The sequence below is a fragment of the Saccopteryx leptura genome, chromosome 11 (assembly GCF_036850995.1).
Source record: "Saccopteryx leptura isolate mSacLep1 chromosome 11, mSacLep1_pri_phased_curated, whole genome shotgun sequence".
Taxonomy (NCBI): domain Eukaryota; kingdom Metazoa; phylum Chordata; class Mammalia; order Chiroptera; family Emballonuridae; genus Saccopteryx; species Saccopteryx leptura.
The window spans coordinates 55,976,926-55,998,199 of record NC_089513.1 but is presented as its reverse complement, the minus strand read 5'-3'; the positions used below and the strand labels follow the sequence as shown (position 1 = coordinate 55,998,199).

Genomic DNA, 21,274 nt, shown 5'->3' with positions numbered 1-21,274 from the left:
CGATAAATTCAATTAAAAAAAAAAAAAAAACGTCTTGGGAAACTCTGTCTGTATCAGTCATAACCCTTCAAACATTACCTTTTTTTTTCTGGTTAATAATCTGATTTTCATCTTATTCACTTAGCCAATTAAAATAATTATGAAATATTTAAAAACAGAAAGAGTAATACAGTAGGTATTATTTAATATGTTTTAAAAAGCATAAATTTAATCAGTAGCTATATCCTTCCTAAGAAATACAAAACTCTTAGTATTTTTAAATTGTAATCTTCACTTTTCTATTTTTTGTATTCATATTGTCTAGTATCTTAGTTCTAATATGAGTTCATCTTATCTTCATCAGTCATTATAATTCCTTTTTTTCTATTGTAAACGTTTATATCCTTTCACAATTTTTATTGTGGTTTTTCTTTTTTTAATTCATTTAAAAAATTTTTATTTTAAATAATTACTTTGCAATTATACTTGGCATACAATATTATATTAGTTTAAGATATACAACCCAGTGACTAGACATTATACAACCTACAAAGGGGCCCCCCTGATAAATCTAGTACTCATTTGGCACATACTTAGCTATTAGAATAGTATTGCCTTTATTCCCTATGACTATTCTATTACTACCAATTTGTGCTTAATCCTTTCAACATTTTCACTCATCCCCCCCAATACTCCTCTTAACTGGCAACCTTCAAAATGTTCTCTGTACCTATGAATCTGTTTCTGTTCCGCTTGTTAGTTTACTTTTTTTAGATTCCACATATAAGTGAAATCATACAACATCTATCTTATTTCACTTAGCATAATAACCTCTAGGTCCAGCCAGGTTGTTACCGAGGCAAGATTTCATTCCTTTTAATGACTGAGTCATACTTCCTTGCATACATGCACAACTTCTCTTTTCATTCATCTATTGGTGACCACTAAGGCTGCTTCCACACCTTGGCTATTGTAAATAATGCCTTAGGCCCTGGCCAGTTGGCTCAGTGGTAGAGCGTCGGCATGGTGTGCGGAAGTCCCAGGTTTGATTCCTGGCCAGGGCACACAGGAGAGGCACCCATCTGCTTCTCCACCCCTCCCCCTCTCCTTCCTCTCTGTCTCTCTCTTCCCCTCCCGCAGCAGAGGCTCCATTGGAGCAAAAGATGGCCCGGGTGCTGGGGACGGCTCCTCGGCCTCTGCCCCAGGCGCTAGAGTGGCTCTGGTCGTGACAGAGCGACGCCCCGGATGGGCAGAGCATTGCCCCCTGGTGGGCGTGCCGGGTGGATCCCGGTCGGGCGCATGCGGGAGTCTGTCTGACTGCCTCCCTGTTTCCAGCTTCAGAAAAATACAAATAAATAAATTAAATAAATAAATAACGCCTTAATGAACATATGGGTGTATATGTCTTTTTGATTTAACACTTTGGGTTTCTTTGGGAGAACTACTGAAAAGTGGAATTGCTGGGTATATTACTTTGTCTTGTTCTATAACCTTTGTTTTAAAGTTTATTTTGTCTCGTATAAGTATTGGTAGCCTAGCTTTTTGTTTGTTTCCATTTTCATGAAATCTCTTTTTCTATCCCTTTACTTTTAGTCTCAGTGTCTTTCTATCTAAAGTGAGTCTCATGTAGAAAGTATAGGTAAGGGTCTTGTTTTGTTATCCATTCAGCCTCCATATGTCTTTTGATTAGAGCATTTAATACATTTCCATTCATTTTATCATTCATACTTTTAATCTTTCTTCTTTTTTCTTGTGAGAGAGACAGAGGGATAGATAGGGACAGAAATGAAGAGAGAGAGAGGGATGAGAAGCATCAATTCTTCGTTGTGGTACCTTAGTTGTTCATTAATTGCTTTCTCGTACATGCCTTGACCAGGGGGCAACAGCGAAGCCAGCAACTTTGGGCTTCAAGCCAGCAACCTTTGGGCTCAAGCCAGTGACCTCTGGGCTCAAGCCAGTGACCATGGGGTCATGTCCATGATCCCATACTCAAGCCAACTACTCTGTGCACAAGCTGGTCAGTCCACGCTCAAGCCAGAGACCTTGGAGTCTCGAACCTGGGTCCTCTATGTCCTAGGCTGATGCTCTATCCACTGCACCACTGCCTGGTCAAGCTTGTCTTCTTCTCAAAGAAGACCCTTTAACATTTCTTGTAATACTGGCTTGGTGGTGATGAAATCCTTTAGCTTTTTCTTGTCTAGAAAGCTCTTTACTTGCCCTTTGATTCTAAATGATATCTTTTGTGGGTTGAGTAATCTTGGTGTAGCTCCTTACTTTTCATCACTTTGAATATTTTGTGCCAATTCCTTTTGGACTGCGAAGTTTCTGTTGAAGAGTCAGTTGACAGTCTTATATTGTCTTTAACCATTGGCATTTTAATTATGTGTCTTGGAGTGGGCCTCTTTGGGTTCATCTTGTTTGGAACTCTCTGAGCTTCCTGGACCAAGTTAGAGAACTTTTCCAGCATTATTTTTTCACACAGGTTTCAATTCCTTGGTCTCCCTCTTGTCCTTCTAGCACCCTCCTGGTGTGAATGTTGGTATGCTTCAAGTTGTTCCAGAGGCTCCTTATACTATCCTTATTAGTATTGTTTTTTGGATTCTTTTTTCTTTTTGTTGTTCTAATTGGGTATTTTCTGCTTTCTTATCCAAATCTCTGCTTTGAATCTCTGCTTCATCTACTCTACTGTTGATTCCCTATAAAGTATCTCTCATTTCAGTTCGTATATTCTTCATTTCTGACTGGTGCTTTTTTATGTTTTCTATCTACATTTTTATGTTTCTTACCTTTTTGTTGAAGTTCTCACAAAGTTCATATACTCTTTCCCTTAGCTCACTGGGCATTCTTATAACCATTGTTTTGAACTCTGCATCTGGTAGATTGCTCGTCTTCTTATTCAAAAAGAATAATATATTTTTTCTATAGTTTTGTTCTATTCTTTCATTTGGGACACATTTCTTTGTCTCCTCATTTTAGCTGCCTCCCTGTGTTGATTCTATATATTAGGCAGAGTTGCTACATCTCCCGGGCTTGGTAGAGTAGCCTTATATAGTAGGTATCCCATAGGGTCCAGTGCTACAGCTTCTGTGATCACTCAAGCTGGACACTCCAGGTATGCCCCAGTGTGGGCTGTGTATACCCTCTTGTTGTAGCTGAGCCTTGGCTGTTATTGGCACAGTAAATTCCTCAATGACAGGAAGTTACCCCTAGGCCAGTTGGCTGTGAAAACCAGCTGTGACCACCATGGAGGATGATGCAGGGCCCAATCCCACAGGGCAGGACTTACTTCAGCAGGATTCTGATGCCTGCTGAGCTTTTCCTCTTGAGTGTGTCTCTTGTTGAGGTGGTTGGGTGGTACTTCAATGTGATTTGAAACTATCTACTGGGCATACTGGTTCTAGGCCTCCTAGGAGGTACAGGCCAAGATCAGCCTCCACCTGTGTCCTGCCTGGGGCCACCTGGTATTACTTACAAAGGGACTTTAAGATGGCTGCTACCTGTGCTATGTGTGAAGGTGCCCAGGAGAGGCCAAGCTGTGAACCAAAGCTGGCTGCCACGAGTGACCTGGGTCTACTTAGTGAGAGGTATGTAGCATGCAAAGGTCAGATGTTGCTTGAGAGATTTTAGGAATTCTGGAAAATGGTCCAAGACAGGCCACCTATATGGAAAAGCCACTGAAAATGGCTTGGGTTAGGTCTACAGGTTGGGTAATACAGGGTCTCAGGGAATCACCAGGGCTAGGTAAACAGTGTTAGCCAGGTTGATGGAGTCTCAGATATGGAGCCCACCTGGCAGCTCTGTGTGGGGTGGACCCAGAAAATGAACAGTGGCCTCTGCCAGCTCTTCTGTTTAGGAGAAAGTTATACCTCTAGCTCTCACCCAAGGTCAGACTACTCAGTTCCTCCCCACATGTTCCTGGTGCCTAGCACTGGAACTCAGAGGGAATAAGTTATGGATACCTCTTTTTCTGGCATCAGAACCCTGGGCTGGAGGGCCAGGTGTGGGACTGGGAATCCCCCCTGTTCCTCAGGGAAAACCTCCATAGCTGAGATATCCCTCTGATTTTTATTCTTCACATGTGGGTATGCTCAGCTAGATTTCAGGTGGTTCTGAATGGTGGTTGTTCTGTAGTTCAGTTAAAATTTTGATGTGATTGCATTTACTTATGCTACTGTCTTAACTGGAACCCTGTGCTTTTTCTTTTCTTTTTTTTTTATTTTTAGTTTTTACTTTTACGAAGTTAGAAGCAGGGAGGCAGTCAGACAGACTACCGCATGCACCCAACCAGCATCCACCCAGCATACCAATGAGGGGGTGATGTTCTGCCCATTTGGGGTGTTGCTCCAATGCAGCTGGAGCCATTCTAGTGCCTGAGGCAGAGGCCATGGAGCCATCCTCAGTGCCCAGGCCAACTTTGCTCCAATGGAGCCATGGTTGCGGGAGGGAAAGAGAGAGATAGAGAGAAAGAAGAGGGGAAAGGGTGGAGAAGCAGATGGGCGCTTTTCTTGTGTGCCCTGACTGGGAATCAAACCTGGGACTTCCATATGCCGGGCTGATGCTCTACCGCTGAGCCAAGTGGCCAGGGCATGGTCTTTCTTAATTTACGTTTTCTCAGATAAAGTTCATACATTTCCATACCACTCTTAACTACATCTTAGATCACAGCAAAAATGGTTAATGAAGCACATTTTTAATAAAAAAGTAAACTGAAAGTAAATAATCCAAGTATTCTGTATGCTTTCTACCCACACCTGAAAATTTAAAACCATTAAACAAGGAAATAAATAAAAACAGTGGCATAGAGGCATAAGTTTTTCATGATATTTTTAGGAGTTTTCTTTTTTCTTAAACAAAAGCTACATGTTCTAAAATTCATTCATTAAAGAATTTCAAAATAAAAATATACAAGATCACTCTTAGGAGCCTTAAATAAATTATTTCTGATACACAAACACAAATATACTCCAGCTATTTTGATACATTTATGTGTTCACAAAATCCTAAATTAAGATTTAAAAACAACAACAACAACATATTTTTATCTATAAAAACTTTGGCATTCAAACTCAAAATTAAAATGTTCTTCAAAGTGATACAAATGTTCTAAATGTCAAAAAACTTAAAAAATGTTTTGATTCATAAAATAGAAGTGGAATAAGACTGGTCTGATTATGTTACTAGGAAATTTGCTTAGGAACTTGTTAATAAATTACTGGTGAAAATTCTTAATATATTTTTTACTTTCCATTGTGTGAATAGTGAGGCTTTGGGTGTGGGACAGGGTGGGAGTTACCCGATAGTATCTGAAGCTATGGGCATGATTACTCTCTAGTGTAGTATATATACATTTTATTGCTTGTATCCAAGTATTTCAGTGGGTATCTATGTATATATATATTTTTTTTTATTTATTCACTTTAGAGATGAGAGAGAGAGAGAGAGAGAAAGAGAGAGAGAGAAGAGGGGGAGGAGCAGGAAACATCAACTCCCATATGTGCCTTGACCAGGCAAGCCCAGGGTTTTGAACCAGCGACCTCAGTGTTCCAGGTCGATGCTTGATCCACTGCGCCACCACCAGTTAGGCTATGTATATATTTTAAGAACATAACCATGATACTGTTATATCACTTTAAAAAGAATAATAATTGTTTAAAATCATTGTACACTTGAGATTCCAAGATGGCAGCAGAGTAGGCAGATGCACAGACTGCCACATCCCAGGACCAAACTAGATTACAAATTAATTTAAGAACAATCATCATGAAGAACCAACTGGACTAAAAGAACAGGACACAAAAACCAAGGAGCAGAAGAAACCACACCAAGCCTGGTAGGGAGTGCAGGGGCACGGTGGGGGCTCCCTGCTTCCAAGAGTGAGGGGAGGCTGAGGGTCCAGAGGAGTTCTCATTGCGAGAAGAGAGAATCTGAGAGCCAGGGGTCCTCAATCCCAGGACCAGAGCCCCAGCCTAGAAACCCAGGGACTGGAGGAGACAGCCTGACAGAATTGAGTGGGCAGAAGAGCAGGAGCTCTGGCTGTGGGAAGTGGCTGGCGAAAGAAATTGCAGCCTTAAAGGGCCAGTGCAGAAAATACTGCTCACAGCCACTTGCCTGGGGTTCTGGAGGTGAGGAGGGCTGAGAGGACTGGGCATGATGAGAGTGGGGAGATTGAGGCACAGGGACACAAAAGGTGATAGGGAGAAGAATACCTGAGCTGAGTCATTCTCCAGTGCCGAGGCGGCCATAGCTGGGGGAGGGGTTGCTCCCTCCATCCAGCACAAACCTAGCATGGAGACAGTTGACCCACCTCCAGAAAGCTCTAATCAGTATAAAAGGTTGTTCAGAAAGGAGGAAGTAAAGGTTGTTCAGAAAGGAGGCAGTGACTCAGGATTCCAGGGAGACCTGAGGTACACCTCCCCCTTCTGATACGGAGAATGTGCCCCATCTCCGGAGAGTCACTGGACAGCAGACCACACCTTCAGGTTCTCAGAGGTCACACCTACCCCATTTCTGGATAGAGTTTCAACTGGGGCCAAAAAACAAGATATGCCCACTCCCCCCCCCCCCCCGAACACAGAAGCTCCCTGCTGGGCTCAGCAAACATAGAAGTTCCCTGCTGGACTCAGCAAACAAACAGCAGGGAAATTAAGACATTTAAGTGGCTCTACTAGTTAAGGAGAATTAAAATCTGAGCAACCAGCAGAGGCTGAGGGAATAAAGACCTGGAGGAGAAGCTGCATTCCTTAAACCAACTTCAGACCCACAACTCTAACAAGCTTGCAGTTTGCACACAGAAATAATGGAAAGACAGAGGAATGAAAACCATATGAATCAACAAGAGAAATTCCCAGAAAAAGAACTGAGTGAGATGGAAGTAGCCAAATTACTAGATTTAAATAATGAGTTTAAAATAATGATTGTTAGGATGCTTAAGGATCTCAGAGCTACAATGAATGAACTTAATGAGCACCTAAATAAAGAAATTGCAAGCATCAAAATGGACACTGAAATCATAAAAAAGAATCAATCAGAAATGGCGATTACAATATCAGAAATGAAGACTACACTAGAAGGAATCAACAGTAGGCTGAATGAAGCAGAGGATCAAATCAGCAAATTAGAGGACAAGGTAAACAAAAACACAGAAACAGAACAGCAAAAAGAAAAGAGACTCAAAAAGTCTGAGGAAACTATAAAAGAACTCTGTGACAATATGAAGAGAAATAACATCTGCATCATAGGGGCTCCTGAAGGAGAAGAGAATGAACAAGGAATAGAGAACCTGTTTGAAGAAATCATAGCTGAAAACTTTCCTAAACTGATGAAGGTAAAAGTCACACAAGTTCAAGAAGCACAGAGAGTCCCAGTAAGGAGAAACCGAATGAGGCCTACATCAAGACACATCATAATTAAAATACCAAAGTTAAGAGATAAAGAAAAATACTAAAAGTAGCAAAGAAAAGGAGTTAATTACCTTTAGAGGAGCCCCCATAAGAATGAATCCAACTTTCCAACAGAAACACTTGAGGCCAGAAGGGAATGGCAAGAAATATCCAAAGTAATGTAAAACAAGAGCCTACAACCAAGACTTCTTTATCCAGCAAAATTATCATTTAAAATTGAAGGAGAAATAAAAAGCTTCCCAGACAAACAAACAAACAAACAAAAACCCCACAAAGAATTCATTACAACCAAACCAATGCTATAATAAATGTTAAGGGGCCTGCTGTAAATAGAACAAAGGGGGGGGGGGGAAACTAGTAAAAGAGGAATGTAGATTTAAAGAATAAAATGGCAATAAACAACTACATATCAATAATAACCTTAAATGTAAATGGATTAAATGCTCCAATCTAAAGACATAGGGTAACTGCATGGATAAGAAAATAGGACCCATACATATGCTGTCTACAAGAGACCCACTTCAAAACAAAAGATACACATAGACTGAGAGTAAAAAGATGGAAAAAAATATTTCACGCAAACGGAAAGGAAAAAAAAGCTGGGGTAGCAATACTAATATCTGATGAAATAAACTTTAAAACAAAGTCTATAGTAAGAGATAAAGAAGGTCACTACATAATGATAAAAGGAGCATTCCAACAGGAAGATATAATTATTATAAATATATATGAACCTAATACAGGAGCACCTAAATATCTGAAACAGATTTTGATGGACAAAAAGGGTGAGATCAACAGCAATACTATAATAGTAGGAGATTTTAATATCCTACTAACATCAATGGACAGACCTCCAGACAGAAAATTCACAAAGAAACAGCAGCCTTGAATGACACACTAGATAACTGAATTTAATAGATATCTTCAGAACATTTCAACCCAAAACAGCAGAATATACATTCTTTTCAAGTGCTCACAGTACATTCTCTAGGATAGACCACATGTAAGGACACAAAACAAGTCTTAATAAATTTAAGAAGAATGAAATCATATCAAGCACCTTCTCTAATCACAACAGCATGAAACTTGAAATCAACTACAATGGAAAAACTGAAAAACATTCAAACACTTGGAGACTAAATAGCATGCTATTAAATAATAAATGGGTTAACAATGAGATCAATGAAGAAATAAAAAACCTGCTTGAAACAAATGAAAATGAACATACAACAACTCAAAATTTATGGGACACAGTAAAAGCAGTCCTGAGAGGGAAGTTCATAGCATTACAGGTATACCTTAAGAAGCAAGAAAAAGCTCAAATTAACAACTTAACCCTGCACCTAAAAGAATTAGAAAAAGAACAGCAAGTAAAGCCCAGAAGAAGTAGAAGGAAGGAAATAATAAAGATCAGAGTGGAAATAAATGACATAGAGGCAACCCCCCCCCAAAAAAAAAAAACCCCAATACAGAAGATCAATAAAACCAAGAGCTTGTTCTTTGGAAAGGTAAACAAAATTGATGAGCCTTTAACCAGACTCACCAAGAAAAAAAGAGAGAGCACTCAAATAAATAAAATTAGAAAGAGAGTGGAGAAGTAACAACTGAGAAACTATTTTTCAGTTAAGACCCTCTCTGTCTACCTCCTCCTTGATATGGTTCATGATTGGCAACTTTTAAGCACCTGGTCAATCTCTAGACAAGCAGAAGACATGCCGGCCTAGCCAGACACACCCAACACAAGCAGGTTGCAGAAGCAGGCCAAGAGCAGATGTACTTTATTTTTACTTCCCCTCTGCTCTGATCATTATTATTTTATTTCCCAGAAAATCATTTTTCCACCCCAGCTGGTTCTCCAGTGGTTTCTTAGCCTTCCAAAGCTCCCCTCTGAAATACCCTTGTATGACTCTCACAAACTGCTTTGGACAAAGCCTGGGAAGAAACCTGTCTGGTCTATGGAATTTAGCTATTTTCACTTATGTGAAATCGAACTTAAAGTCGGCATTCAGGAAGCTTCAGACATAAGCCAAGACTGGTGTCCTATGCTGCTATCAGAGCTGCTCAATTTCTGAAAGACTATTAAAACTGAAGGAAAATATGCTTCTCCCAGTTTATAATATAGCTTATTGTCTTTCTGACCCATGTTGTTTTCTGTTGAAAAGTTTAGAACATTGATAACAATTTTTGTACTTTGGAGAAGGATAAGTATGTTGGCAAAAATATAAGTGTTTCCCCCTTAATATACCCTTCTGGAAGGAAGCATTAACATGTATAGAATATATCAGCTTTTATGAAAGCCACGAGTATACACTATACTTAGGTATAGCCTATGTGCTATTGAGAGATATATTTTTGGAACCCAAAGAATGTAGCTAATATTTATTGAGAGGGTACTTTCAAAGCTGGTATCTGAGCCTAGCTAGTCTAACTCTACAATCTACACACTAATTAACCAATCTGCTCTACTGTCTCTTGGAGAAAAAAGGTGTTGTCCTAGTTATGTTCATGACATAAAACATATTTGTATATAGAAAGAATTTTAAGGCCAGCTTCAAAGATTTAATTATGACCATGCTGCATAAGCAAATAAATATTTGTAAATAAAAACCAATAACAGGGTGACTCCTAGCAGGACTTGAAACTATAATGTTCCAAAACATTTCTGGAAGCAGCATCTAACTAAAAGAATCTTTATCTGAACTGCATTCTTTCTGGAGTATATTCAGCCCTCCCTGGCAGTTAATACACATTTCCAGCTTGCAGTGGTACCACTGTGAATGGGAATGCAAGGGCTACTATTATCCTTGATATGGAAAGCAGAATAATACAGGCAGACAAATAAGATTTGAGTGACAGCGGTAAAGATTAGGCCTCCAAAGAGAAATTCTTATATCAAAAAAGAATGAAAGCATCGGTAGGCAGTGTGTGGTGACAATCTGCTCCACGATGCAGAGAGAGAGACAACACTACCAGAGGGATCTTTGGTCCTTGATCCCTGAGACAGGTTGTATGGTAACACTGCATGAAGGGCAGTGAAGAGGTAGGTGCACGAGGAAATGTCTGCAGCTTTGAAAGGGAGGAACAGGATGGATGTTTCACACCACAAGAGCCTCCTGCTGGCTAAGTCACAGAGCATTCATCAGGCTTATCTCCAAAGAGAACCCGCACAGACCCATCCTGAGCACTGTCCGTACTGTACAGGGGGGAGCAGAGAGAAGACAATCAGGGGGAAAAGAGAATGGCGGCCCTCAGAGTGGAGGATTTTGGTGACCTCAAGGATCTGGCTGCCTTCTGTCAAGCAGAAGCAAAGCAAGAGGAAAAGCCTAGATTCATATGCTCTGGGGGCCACTGGCAGAGAAATAAAAGCTCTCACTAGTCTCTATCTTCATTAATTAAACTTATCTCACTATACAAGAGGGATCACTTTTATTCAAGAAAAAAGAGAGTAAATCTAATAAGGGAATAAACTAGAGATCAGCTGACTCCCTGAAACATAGCTGAGTGCAGGCAATCTCGGCTTCTCCATGGCGGCACGGGCACTTCATCGGGAGACTCCCAGAAGCACCCTTCTGAGTGAGAGGAAAAGACACGGAAGTAACCTGCAATGCCTAGAACTCCCTAACTTGTTTGCTGCCTCGACAAACTTGCCTGACACTGGGTCCCTGTGTGATAAAGGAATCTGTCACGAGAGTCAGAAGAGTGGCTCTAGGTCGGCATCAGCTGTCACTTTTTCACCTGTTAAAGGGGCAGAGATGGGCAGAGAAATAGACTAGAGTAATTCCCAAATCTGGTGTTGTAGCAAAGTCACCAATTAGTCAGGGTTGGTTGTTTCTATAGAAACCAGTGCCGTGTGCTGATTCCTGAGGTCACTGCTGTATTCCCGACCTGTACTGAACCACTCGGTAGCTGCACAGAAATGTTTGTTTCATTGTGGATGAGCTAGGCCTGAAAGAAATAGCTTTGCTTTGCAAGGGGCCCTGGTGCTGGAGGCCTGGGGAAGCCAGCGCCAGGGAAATGATAGTAGTGCTTAGCTCCAGCTCCGTCCTTCCGAAGGGCTGACCCGGATGAAAGATGTGACTTCTATGATATATTATTCTCTTACTGTTGAACAAAAGGCTCCTGAAAAGACCAGAAACACATGACGTTTCTTCTAGCTGAACACTGCATACACTCCATTAAAATATGAATGTTAGTCTATACGGTTTGCAAGTACTTTTGCACACATGACTCATTTGAACTTACACAAATTGAGACCACTGAAATCAATTTGGGCTTTAAATTTCAACTGTTTCAATGACAAAACAGGAGAGTTGGACTTAAAAAAAATGTTTTTAAAGTTTCGACCAGCTCATAAAGACTACACCTTTCTACCTCAAACGAGGGACACCTCTCAAGTACTCTTAAATATTTAAAAAGTATCTGTTTTAAGACAGTCTGAAATTGGATGCCTGGTTAACAGGAACCTTCGTTACTCTGTATTAATTTAGGTTTATTACTTTATGGACGAATTCCTGTTCTGGATTCCGTAACAGCACGGGTGGATGTTACCTAATGTGACACCAAAAATGTACCCTATATTTGGTTTTATCCTTTAATTTGCAACCCGACATTAAACATTCTCACTACTAATGAACAAGTTTACTAGGAGCACAGGGATGAGAGATGTTATGATCTGACCTTTTAGCAAATTGGCCAGTATCTCTTAGAATTAATCTGGTGAGGAGAAACTATTCTTTCAAATGGAGTTTGTGATAAGTTGCTAACTGCAATTGTTCGTCCTCCCTCAGAGAAGGAGAGAAGGAGAGTGAAACGCGGACAGGTCCTGCGGGGAGATCTGGGGACTGTTACTTGGCGTACTCAGACCATATGAGCATCACTGTTTGCCTGTGTATAAATCACACTTCCTCACAGCCTCCCTATTTACATTTGGACCCAAGAGAATACTCCACATTTCAGACAATATTTTAAAATCAGTATCAAGTAGGATCCAGTAAATGAATCCAAGCAGGACCTGCCTCCTTTTACAATATGGGGATAACTTAGCCAAGAGGAGCAACGCCCGCTGAGGTGGAGCTTGTACTCGGGGCACGAGCTGCACTGGGCTTAGGAGGAGTAAAAACACTCGTTGTTTATGGAAGGCTTAGCTTTGGATTTAAACAACATTTTTCTTCCAAGTCTACTGAGAAAGCATCTCAAGTGTCCCCTCCATCTGGAGGCCAGCATGCAGGAGACAGAAGCTTCACACAGTACAGAGAATGTGCACGGATGCTCTGGTCAGCCTTGGCTATGGGCGTGACTTGTGGGGAAAAGGTGTGTCTCCTTCTAAGCACTGTGATTTAATGCTTCAGAGGCCGGAAGGGGATTTTACACTACAGAAATATAAACCATATTTATCTTTCTGAAAATCCTTATTAAAAATGTTCACACCACACAGAGTATGCGGAAGACGTGTCTGAGGAAAGCAGATGAACAGCAGACAGAAGGAAGTCACTACAGCACAGTTGTAACTCTCGTGCGGGAGCTGGGGTTCCAGAGGTATTTCCACTATAAACCTTCATTCTCTGCATTTTTATTATCCTCGCATAGAAGTTTGCTCCTAGCTCAAGGTCTCTGAGGAAAATTTCTTTTAGGTTTCTCTTTTTCAAATTATCAGCAAATTATCATTATGAATAATACAGAGTCTGTCGCGTGTATACGGGGTGGGGGCTATGCATGCAGAGGTGGGTCAGTGCAGAGATAAGCATTTAGTTTAACAAGATGGACTATCTCCACAAACAGTGCCTTGATCTATTGACATATCTAAAGAAAAAGTGTTAGTAAGAATAGGCGCTGACTAGCTGTTAACTTAGAAAAGATATAGTCACAGGTGCTGGAGATAACAATCCTCAAATTCACCCAGGTAAGTAGATGCTTTATTGGACCCACGCAAGAGATAGCCTTTTTGCCTAATTGGAATATTCTGCTCTGCTGGTGTCTGGCACAGAGTAGCTCCCACTTCACCAATCCATCTATCCATCCATCCACCCACCCACCCACCCATCCATCCATCCATCCATCCATCCACCCACCCATCCATCCATCCATCCATCCATCCATCCATCCATCCATCCACCCACCCACCCACCCATCCATCCATCTATCCACTCACTCTCACTCACTCACCCTTGTACTCTCACTGAGCACCTGCTTCTAGCCAGCTCTCTACCAGGCAGCTGGCAGCTCCCCACTGAATCAACGAATGCACTCTGTGCAGCGTGTTCTTCCAGCACCGGGTCATGAGGTGACATTCTGCTGAGGCATCTTCCTCTTTAGCTGGTCTGTGACTCAGAGTGTCCTTGCCAGGCTGAGGGCAGTTCTGTCTGATGGACAGTGACATTTCTCACTGTAAATAACTACCTGGCATCGGGTTTTCTGTATCAGTTCCTGTGGTCCAGGCCAGTGTGACTTGGAGTGCTGAGACACGATGCTGAGCATCCAGAGTCTCTGAGCCCAACAGATGTCGTAACTGTGACTCGACACTGTTCAAGTCCACGCGTTTCACTCTTCTTGAGCATAGGTGCCTTAACGCCCATTTCACTATTTCTTTTGTCTAAACTGTGCTAACGTGTCAGGGTTGGCTGTGGGACTGGAGTTCTGACTTAGCCTTGATCTCGCCGTGCAGGGTCTCTTTTTGTCGCTATCAATGTTAGTCCGATTGCAGCACCTTGTGGAGTCCTGGACTGGCTGGTCCCCACACAGGTGTCCCCGTGCCTGCATGGGAGCGGGGAAACTCTGGCTGCTCAGTGTTGTATTTGAGGACATATAAGACAGTTTTAATTAAGAGCTACTTTTAGATATGACTGTATCATAGAAAATTTGCTTTTTTTGAGAAAAGCATCATAATTTATAAGGAAGGGGTTGCATCCCAGATTCATTTTATTAAAGATCAACCACGTGATTTTGAGGGGCCGGAAGAGGCTGGGAAGAGGCAGCATGCAATATGCAGGGAGGAGCAGGAGCCTCAAGCCTCTCCAGGGTGAGACTCCGCCTCCTCACGCAGAGTCCCCATCTGCACGCTGCGGGCACGAGCTACGTGTTAGTTCTGTTTTCAACACGTGCTTCTCTCTTTATGGGTCTTAATTCCGCTCTTTATGAAATGAGATGAGTACTATTAAAATAGTCAGATGATAGAAAATATATTGAATTGGTGATAGCATAAAGCCTAGTACACAATAGGCACTTAATATTTACTGAATGAATAGACAAATAAGAATGCTGAGTTTCAGAGAGTATTATATCAACCCAAATTACTAATATGGAAAGAAAATGCATTTATCACTTTTTATTAAACGAGAAGGAAATATATTTAAAATCAACAGTTTCTGCCTATAGTATAGTTAATATTAGAAAACATATTTTAGTCATATGTGACCTAGATTTTGAATAAAATGAAACCTACAAGTACCCCATTGCTATTATTGTTGTCTGAATTACTCATTTCTATCACAGAGTTTTCTGTAATTACTTCCTATTACCTTTGTTTACAGTTTTCTCCACATTAATTAATCTTAAAACACTATTTTCACCACTATGTGGCTCAGAAACATCATTTTCCTCTCCCTACCTTTCTGCCTTTCATTAAATAACACTTCTTCGGCAAAGCCTTTAAGGAAGTGTCCTCTCTTTCTCTCTCAGTCCTTTGCTCTTAGCCCCTCTAATGCAGGGGTTTCTCTCTGGGGTATATAGACTTAGTAGGCTAGATTTTATTAAGTCTGTGAATGCCTGAACATCTATGTAAAATTGTGTGTGTACATGTTAATTTTTACTGAGAGAAGATCCATTTCAAAAAAGGGATTAAGGCCCTGGCTGGTTGGCTCAGCAGTAGAGCGTCAGCCTGGCGTGTGGAGGTTTTAGGTTTGATTCCTGGTCAGGGCACACAGGAGAAGCGACCATCTGCTTCTCCACCCCTCCTCTCCCCCTTTTCTCTCTCTCCCTCTCTCCTTCTCTTCTCTTCCTGCAGCCAGGGCTCGAATGGTTTGAGCAAATTGTCCCCGGGTGCTGAGGATGGCACCATGGCCTCATCTCAGGTGCTAAAAATAATCCGGTTGCTAAGCAACAGAGCAGAGGCCCCAGATGGGCAGAGCATCACCCAGTGGGGCACTTGCCAGGTGGATCCCAGTAGGGGCACGTGTGGGAGTCTGTCTCTCTGCTTCCCTGCCTCTTATTTAATAAAATAAAAATAAATAAATAAAAAAGAAGAAGTGATTAAGAAGCTTCGAGATGCCACAGAGGTGACCTCCCCACCTCGCTCTCTCTGCAGGTAGCAGGGCTGCTCCTTCACCTCAGCAGTAGGCCCACCAGCCACCCTCTGGCAATGGAATCTGTCCTTCAAGGCTGGCTGCAGACTTGCCTTGTCGCCCTCACAAACTCCCCCCGACACCCTCTCTCTCCTCTCCGGCTCCTGGAAATCCCAGCCGAGTTGCTGGGACACCACCATCTATCTGACCACGACATGCCCTGCAGATTTCATGATGCGCGGCTCTGCCCCAAAGGAACTACGTTCCTCTGGCAAAATCTTCTAACACTCAGGTGTCTAACCCACAGATGAGCTTGGAAATGAGGACGAGGGACTTGCTGCCGGGCAACTGTGCCCATCAACGTCTTACAGAGTTTCCTTCTAGATGGCCTTGCGCCACCTTTCCCGAGTTCTCTAGAGCAGGACTCTCGAAGTCAGTTTAAAAAGAACACAAAACAATAATAAAGAGAACAACTCTCCAGGGCCCCTCGTTTGCACAGCACGGGGCTGGCAGGTGTTCTCCTGAACTGTTCCGGAAGAAGTGGTTCTAAGTGGGTGCCTCTGCCTCATAGGCCCACGTGGTCCCTGCTGGGGGTCTGGGTATGTTTTCATTGCGAAATATGGGAAGCACTGGGCAATCCTATCCACCTGCCTACTCGGCTGCCCCTCACCATGAGCGGGGCTTTTGAAATCCCAACTCTTCCCTGGCTCTGAGTGAGAGCATGGAGTAACAGGCCTGCTTCCCCTCCGGTGATCCCTGGTGCTCAACATAGTAAATCCTGAATGTGACAGCTGTATTCATGGCTGGTCAGACAGATGTGATGAAGTGAATACTGGGCCACCAGTGTATCAGCCACCAGATGGAAAACAATCGATGTGTGTGTGGGGGGAGGCAGGGGGGACGACGACAGGCAGAACACACTAAAAAAGCCACAGATCTGACTTGAATGTGGCCCCTTCAATTTGCAGTAACATTATCATTATCATCAAAGGTCAAAATCAGTTACTGGTAAAAAAAAATCAATAAAGTCAAAGGGTGGGAGAGAGATTGACTAGATAAATTCATGATATGCCCTCTGTACTGAAGAAATTTGGTGAAAATCTATGTATTTCGAACTTTGGGAATAAAAGTGGTTCTCAGTAAATTGGACCATTTATGTAATTTCATAGGTTCCTGCTGTGAACAGATTTTAAAAAATTATATTATTCTTTATCATATATATTATATTATATATATATAGAATTATATCAGTACAAAATAGGAAAAAAAAGGGAGCAGAGATGTAAAAATTGCATTTGTCTGTTAGTCCATTTTGCTGGTCTCTTACAATGAGGTGTTGGTGTTTTTATTTTAATGAAGGTGACCCATGGGCATGATCACACCAGTTACTGCGGGTGACCAGAAATCTTTACACTCTCAATCGGAGACCATCGTTTATATTGTACTTGCAGCATACCATGCAGGTTATACCTCCCTCTGTTAGGCTTTGCTTTACTGTACTTTGCAGATGGTGTGTTTTTTACAAATTTATGGATGAACAAAGAGTGGTTTTGGAGATGGAATCTACCATTGAATGTGCCATGCAGATTGTTAAATGATGTCAAAGGATTTATAGTTTTACATAATCTTAGCTGATAAATCACAGAGGGGTTTGAGAGAATTGACTCTAATTTGGAAAGAAATTCTACTGTGGGAAAAATACTCTCCAACAGCATTGCATGCTACAATGAAACCATTCTTTTTTTTTTTTTTTTTTTTTTTTTGTATTTTTCTGAAGCTGGAAACAGGGAGAGACAGTCAGACAGACTCCCGCATGCGCCCGACCGGGATCCACCCGGCACGCCCACCAGGGGCGACACTCTGCCCACCAGGGGGCGATGCTCTGCCCCTCTGGGGCGTCGCTCTGCCGCGACCAGAGCCACTCTAGCGCCTGGGGCAGAGGCCAAGGAGCCATTTCCAGCGCCCGGGCCATCTTTGCTCCAATAGAGCCTTGGCTGCGGGAGGGGAAGAGAGAGACAGAGAGGAAGGAGGGGGTGGGGGTGGAGAAGCAGATGGGTGCTTCTCCTGTATGCCCTGGCCGGGAATCGAACCCGGGTCCCCCGCACGCCAGGCCGACGCTCTACCGCTGAACCAACCGGCCAGGGTCGAGAAACCATTCTTAAGAGGAAGAGCCAATCACTATTGCAACTTCACTGTAGTCTTACTTTAGGAAACTCAGCCTCCACCGCCCTGATCTGAAAGTGGTCATCAACATCAAGGCAAGACCTTATACCAGCAAAAAAGATTGGGTCTCGCTGAAAACTCAGGTGATGGTTAGCGTTTTTTAGTATGGATGTAAAGAACTAACACAGGGCTCCTCCAAAGACATCAATGACTTCAGTTTGGAGAGAGCAGGATACAGGAGAACGCGCCCAGGACTGGACTGGGCACCCGTCCTGGCTGGGTCTCAGGTGTGAGAGCCTGACCAGAAGCTGTGCCCTGAAGACCTTAGCAGCTCCAACGAAAGGGCTCAATTCGTGCCAAGCTCAAGCTGGGACTCTGCACGCCACCTTTTTTCCTGACCAGCAAAGCTGCCTTGTAAAGAGCCGTTACTGACTTCGTTTCGGAGGAGGACACACTTGGAGCTCAAGCAGCTTCCCTAGACAGAGGCGTGGCACCCGGAAGTGGTGACGTGTGGCTGTGGGCTCTGCAGGCCTCACACACGGCCACACCGGGTCTGGCCGAGGCTGCCAGGATTAGGAGGGGAAGGCTCTGCCGAGGCTCCATTGCAGCCACACCTGGAATTTCCCACCCCAGAGCTTTGCTGTCCAACATTACCAATAGAGAATAGCCAAATGCAGCTATTTAAATCAATATTAAATTTTTAAACTCAGTTCACCACTCACAGTAGTTTCTGACTATCAGCAGCCATATATGTCTAGTAGCTACTATATCGTACAGTGCAGACAGACGGACAGTTTCTACCACTGCAGGACGAGCCACTGGACAGTGCTGCTGTAAGTGCTGGAATTCTGCTCTCTGGCTACAACTGCCTCTTCTCCTATCCATGACTTCTCCTGAACCTGGCCTCCTTCCCTCACCCTGTGGGTCCATCGAACACCTCTAACCCCCCTGCCACCAAGCCTAGACCTCCAAGCACGATTTTCTTGGCATCCTTAACTCTCTTGTGCCTTGACTTCCTGTGTACAGCCCCCTGCTACTCCCTCACCATTGGCTGGCCACTTCCTTTAGATTTTCCTGCTCTTGTTTCTGGGATATAATGCATTACTAGAAATGATAAAATAATAAAATAGGGACACTGTATGCTCTTTAACTTCATCCGGGTCCTCTCTGCTTCTTAGCCCTTCTTCAGTTCATCTGATATTGACTCACTAACTCATCCCTTATGATGCCTCATTCCTGAAAACCCCAGAATTCTCATGATCTTCACTCTCCATTGAGGGCTAGCCTCACAGCTGGTGGGGAAGATGGTACAAAAACCAGGCCAGGAACTTACTCAACATGTATCTACAGCTTCATTTTGGTTTTCCTTCAGCCAAAGGGACCCACTGTCTGCTTTCCACCCAGCAGTACAAATTTCTTGCTCATCTGTCTCCCAGTCTCACCTCTGTCACAGGCTGCTTCTGGGTCATTATCTGAAAGCAACCTTTTTCTTCTCCACATTCCTTTCACATTTTCTCTGTACTCCTCACAGAACTTTTTAAATTGGTATCGTGCGTATTAATATAAGTAGATCACCTCACATCTCACATCTTCCCAACTCAGCCACAACCAGCGTGAGAAAGAGAGCTTGCTGGATTCAGCCTGTACCTCTGGCAGCAACTGACACAGGTCTTCATATTAATGTGTGTGTGTGTGTGTGTGTGTGTGTGTGTGTGTGTGTGTGTGTGTGTGTGTGTGTGTATTCATATATATATATTTGCAAATACCAGATTAATTGCTTAGATTTAATTCAATAATGAATTGATGAAAACAATTCCTCTAATGATCTCAACATGAAGTCCTAACTGAACCGTTATATTACTAGAACTTCTGATGAATGTGCTGGTGACGAGAACTGCAATAAATGGTGCTTTAGGAGTGTGCAAATATCATTCTGTTTGAGGGAGGGTGAAGTAGGTACCAATAATAGACAATGGGCAAATAACCAAGAAAGATGTCAAAGTTGAAATAAACTTACCTTGGGTAGCAATATAATGATTGGGTCGATGATAGCCCTAAAAATAAATAAGAAAAAATATTTGACAAACTTAAAATTGATAAGCAGCACAGAAGTCACATTGTAAGTTTGCCTTATGCACACACAGATATCAACGGTCGAGTACCACTGAGTTCCTCTTAATGAGCAAAGGCCCATCAATTATTACAGTTCTGAAGTTTGCAGAGGAGGCGTGAGTAATTGAATCACACACTGTCTCTGAGATGATGAATGAGCAATAAATACCATCAAATGATGGATTCTCTGAAACAACATGACCACAACTCTTATTAGAGTGCAAACAGGCTGAGAATGTGCAGTAGCATTTCATTTATGATTGGGTTATTATTGGCAACGCACCAAGGCTTTAACACGTTTTCTGTTCTGTTGGTATTGGCAGTTATATCAATAGTAATACCAAACATCATTCCTAAACACTGCTAAGACCATGACACAATGCTGCCGCGAAGGCCAGGAATCGAAAGAAGCAGAAATCCTACAAGGCCCTTTCCTTTTATCATGACCCTGTGAGAAGGGGGAAAGATGAAAATTGAAACCCCATAAAGAAGGGAGCAAAGACCATTGCAGAATCAATGTCTGGGAAAGGTAAAGTCAACTCAGAGAAAATTACATACAGGTAGCATATAATATCACCACGGACTTCAAAACTTTCCCTTTCTGTCCCCCGAGATGACCCAAAATACTGTGCCTAAAGCCATGTGGAAAACAGAGTGAAGGAATTTAAAGAGAAAATACAGATATTTAGACACTGAAATACATATCTGTTAGATTTCTTTTCTTTTGCTCTTAAAGGTAAGTTGACAATAACGAGCAACAAAAGCGAACACATTCTTTTGTACAACTGACCTACTGAAGGTCTCAAATAGAGAATCAGGACACAGATTAAATAGAATTATTTAGATGATCAGTCATTTCTTGCTGGCTGATAAACTCCACAAAGCAAGCCCCTGGTCTGACTTCTTTGCTCTGTCAGTGCTAGTGAGGTGCTAGGAGGTAGGAGGAACTGGTTTGTTAAACTTAACCAATCCAGACAGCCCAGGAATGTCCTATTTGCTGAAGGTAACAGTCTTCTCCAGTCCTCATCTACTTGACCTATCAGCAGCATAAACACAATTAATCCCCTTGCAATACTTTCTTCATTGGTTTCCAGGATATAACACTGCCCTGGTCTTCTTCCTGCCTATCTCCCTAGCTACCTTCCTCATTCGTTTGCTGGTTCCTCCCTTTCACCTTGATGTTGAGGTTGGAGTGCCCAGTTCTTGGACTCTTTTCTCCCTCTACACTCACTTCCTTCTTGATCTCATCCAGTCTTATGGCCTTCAGTGCTATCTGTGCGTGGATGAGTCTTGCATTCTTACTTCCAGTCCGGGCCTTCCTCTGAAATCCGGAGTTGATATCAG

The 21,274-nt window shown here is 42.5% G+C and overlaps 1 protein-coding gene across 4 annotated transcripts in view; it reads right to left on the bottom strand.

The window, feature by feature from the left end:
• The window catches only part of PTPRM (protein tyrosine phosphatase receptor type M), an 893,280-nt gene that overhangs the window by 82,585 nt on the left and 789,421 nt on the right, over positions 1-21,274 (bottom strand). For all 4 annotated transcript variants that reach the window (XM_066353181.1, XM_066353183.1, XM_066353180.1 and 1 more), the window contains one exon: positions 19,836-19,872. In XM_066353181.1, the coding sequence (XP_066209278.1) occupies positions 19,836-19,872 (37 nt within the window). The remainder of the gene's footprint in view (positions 1-19,835; positions 19,873-21,274) is intronic.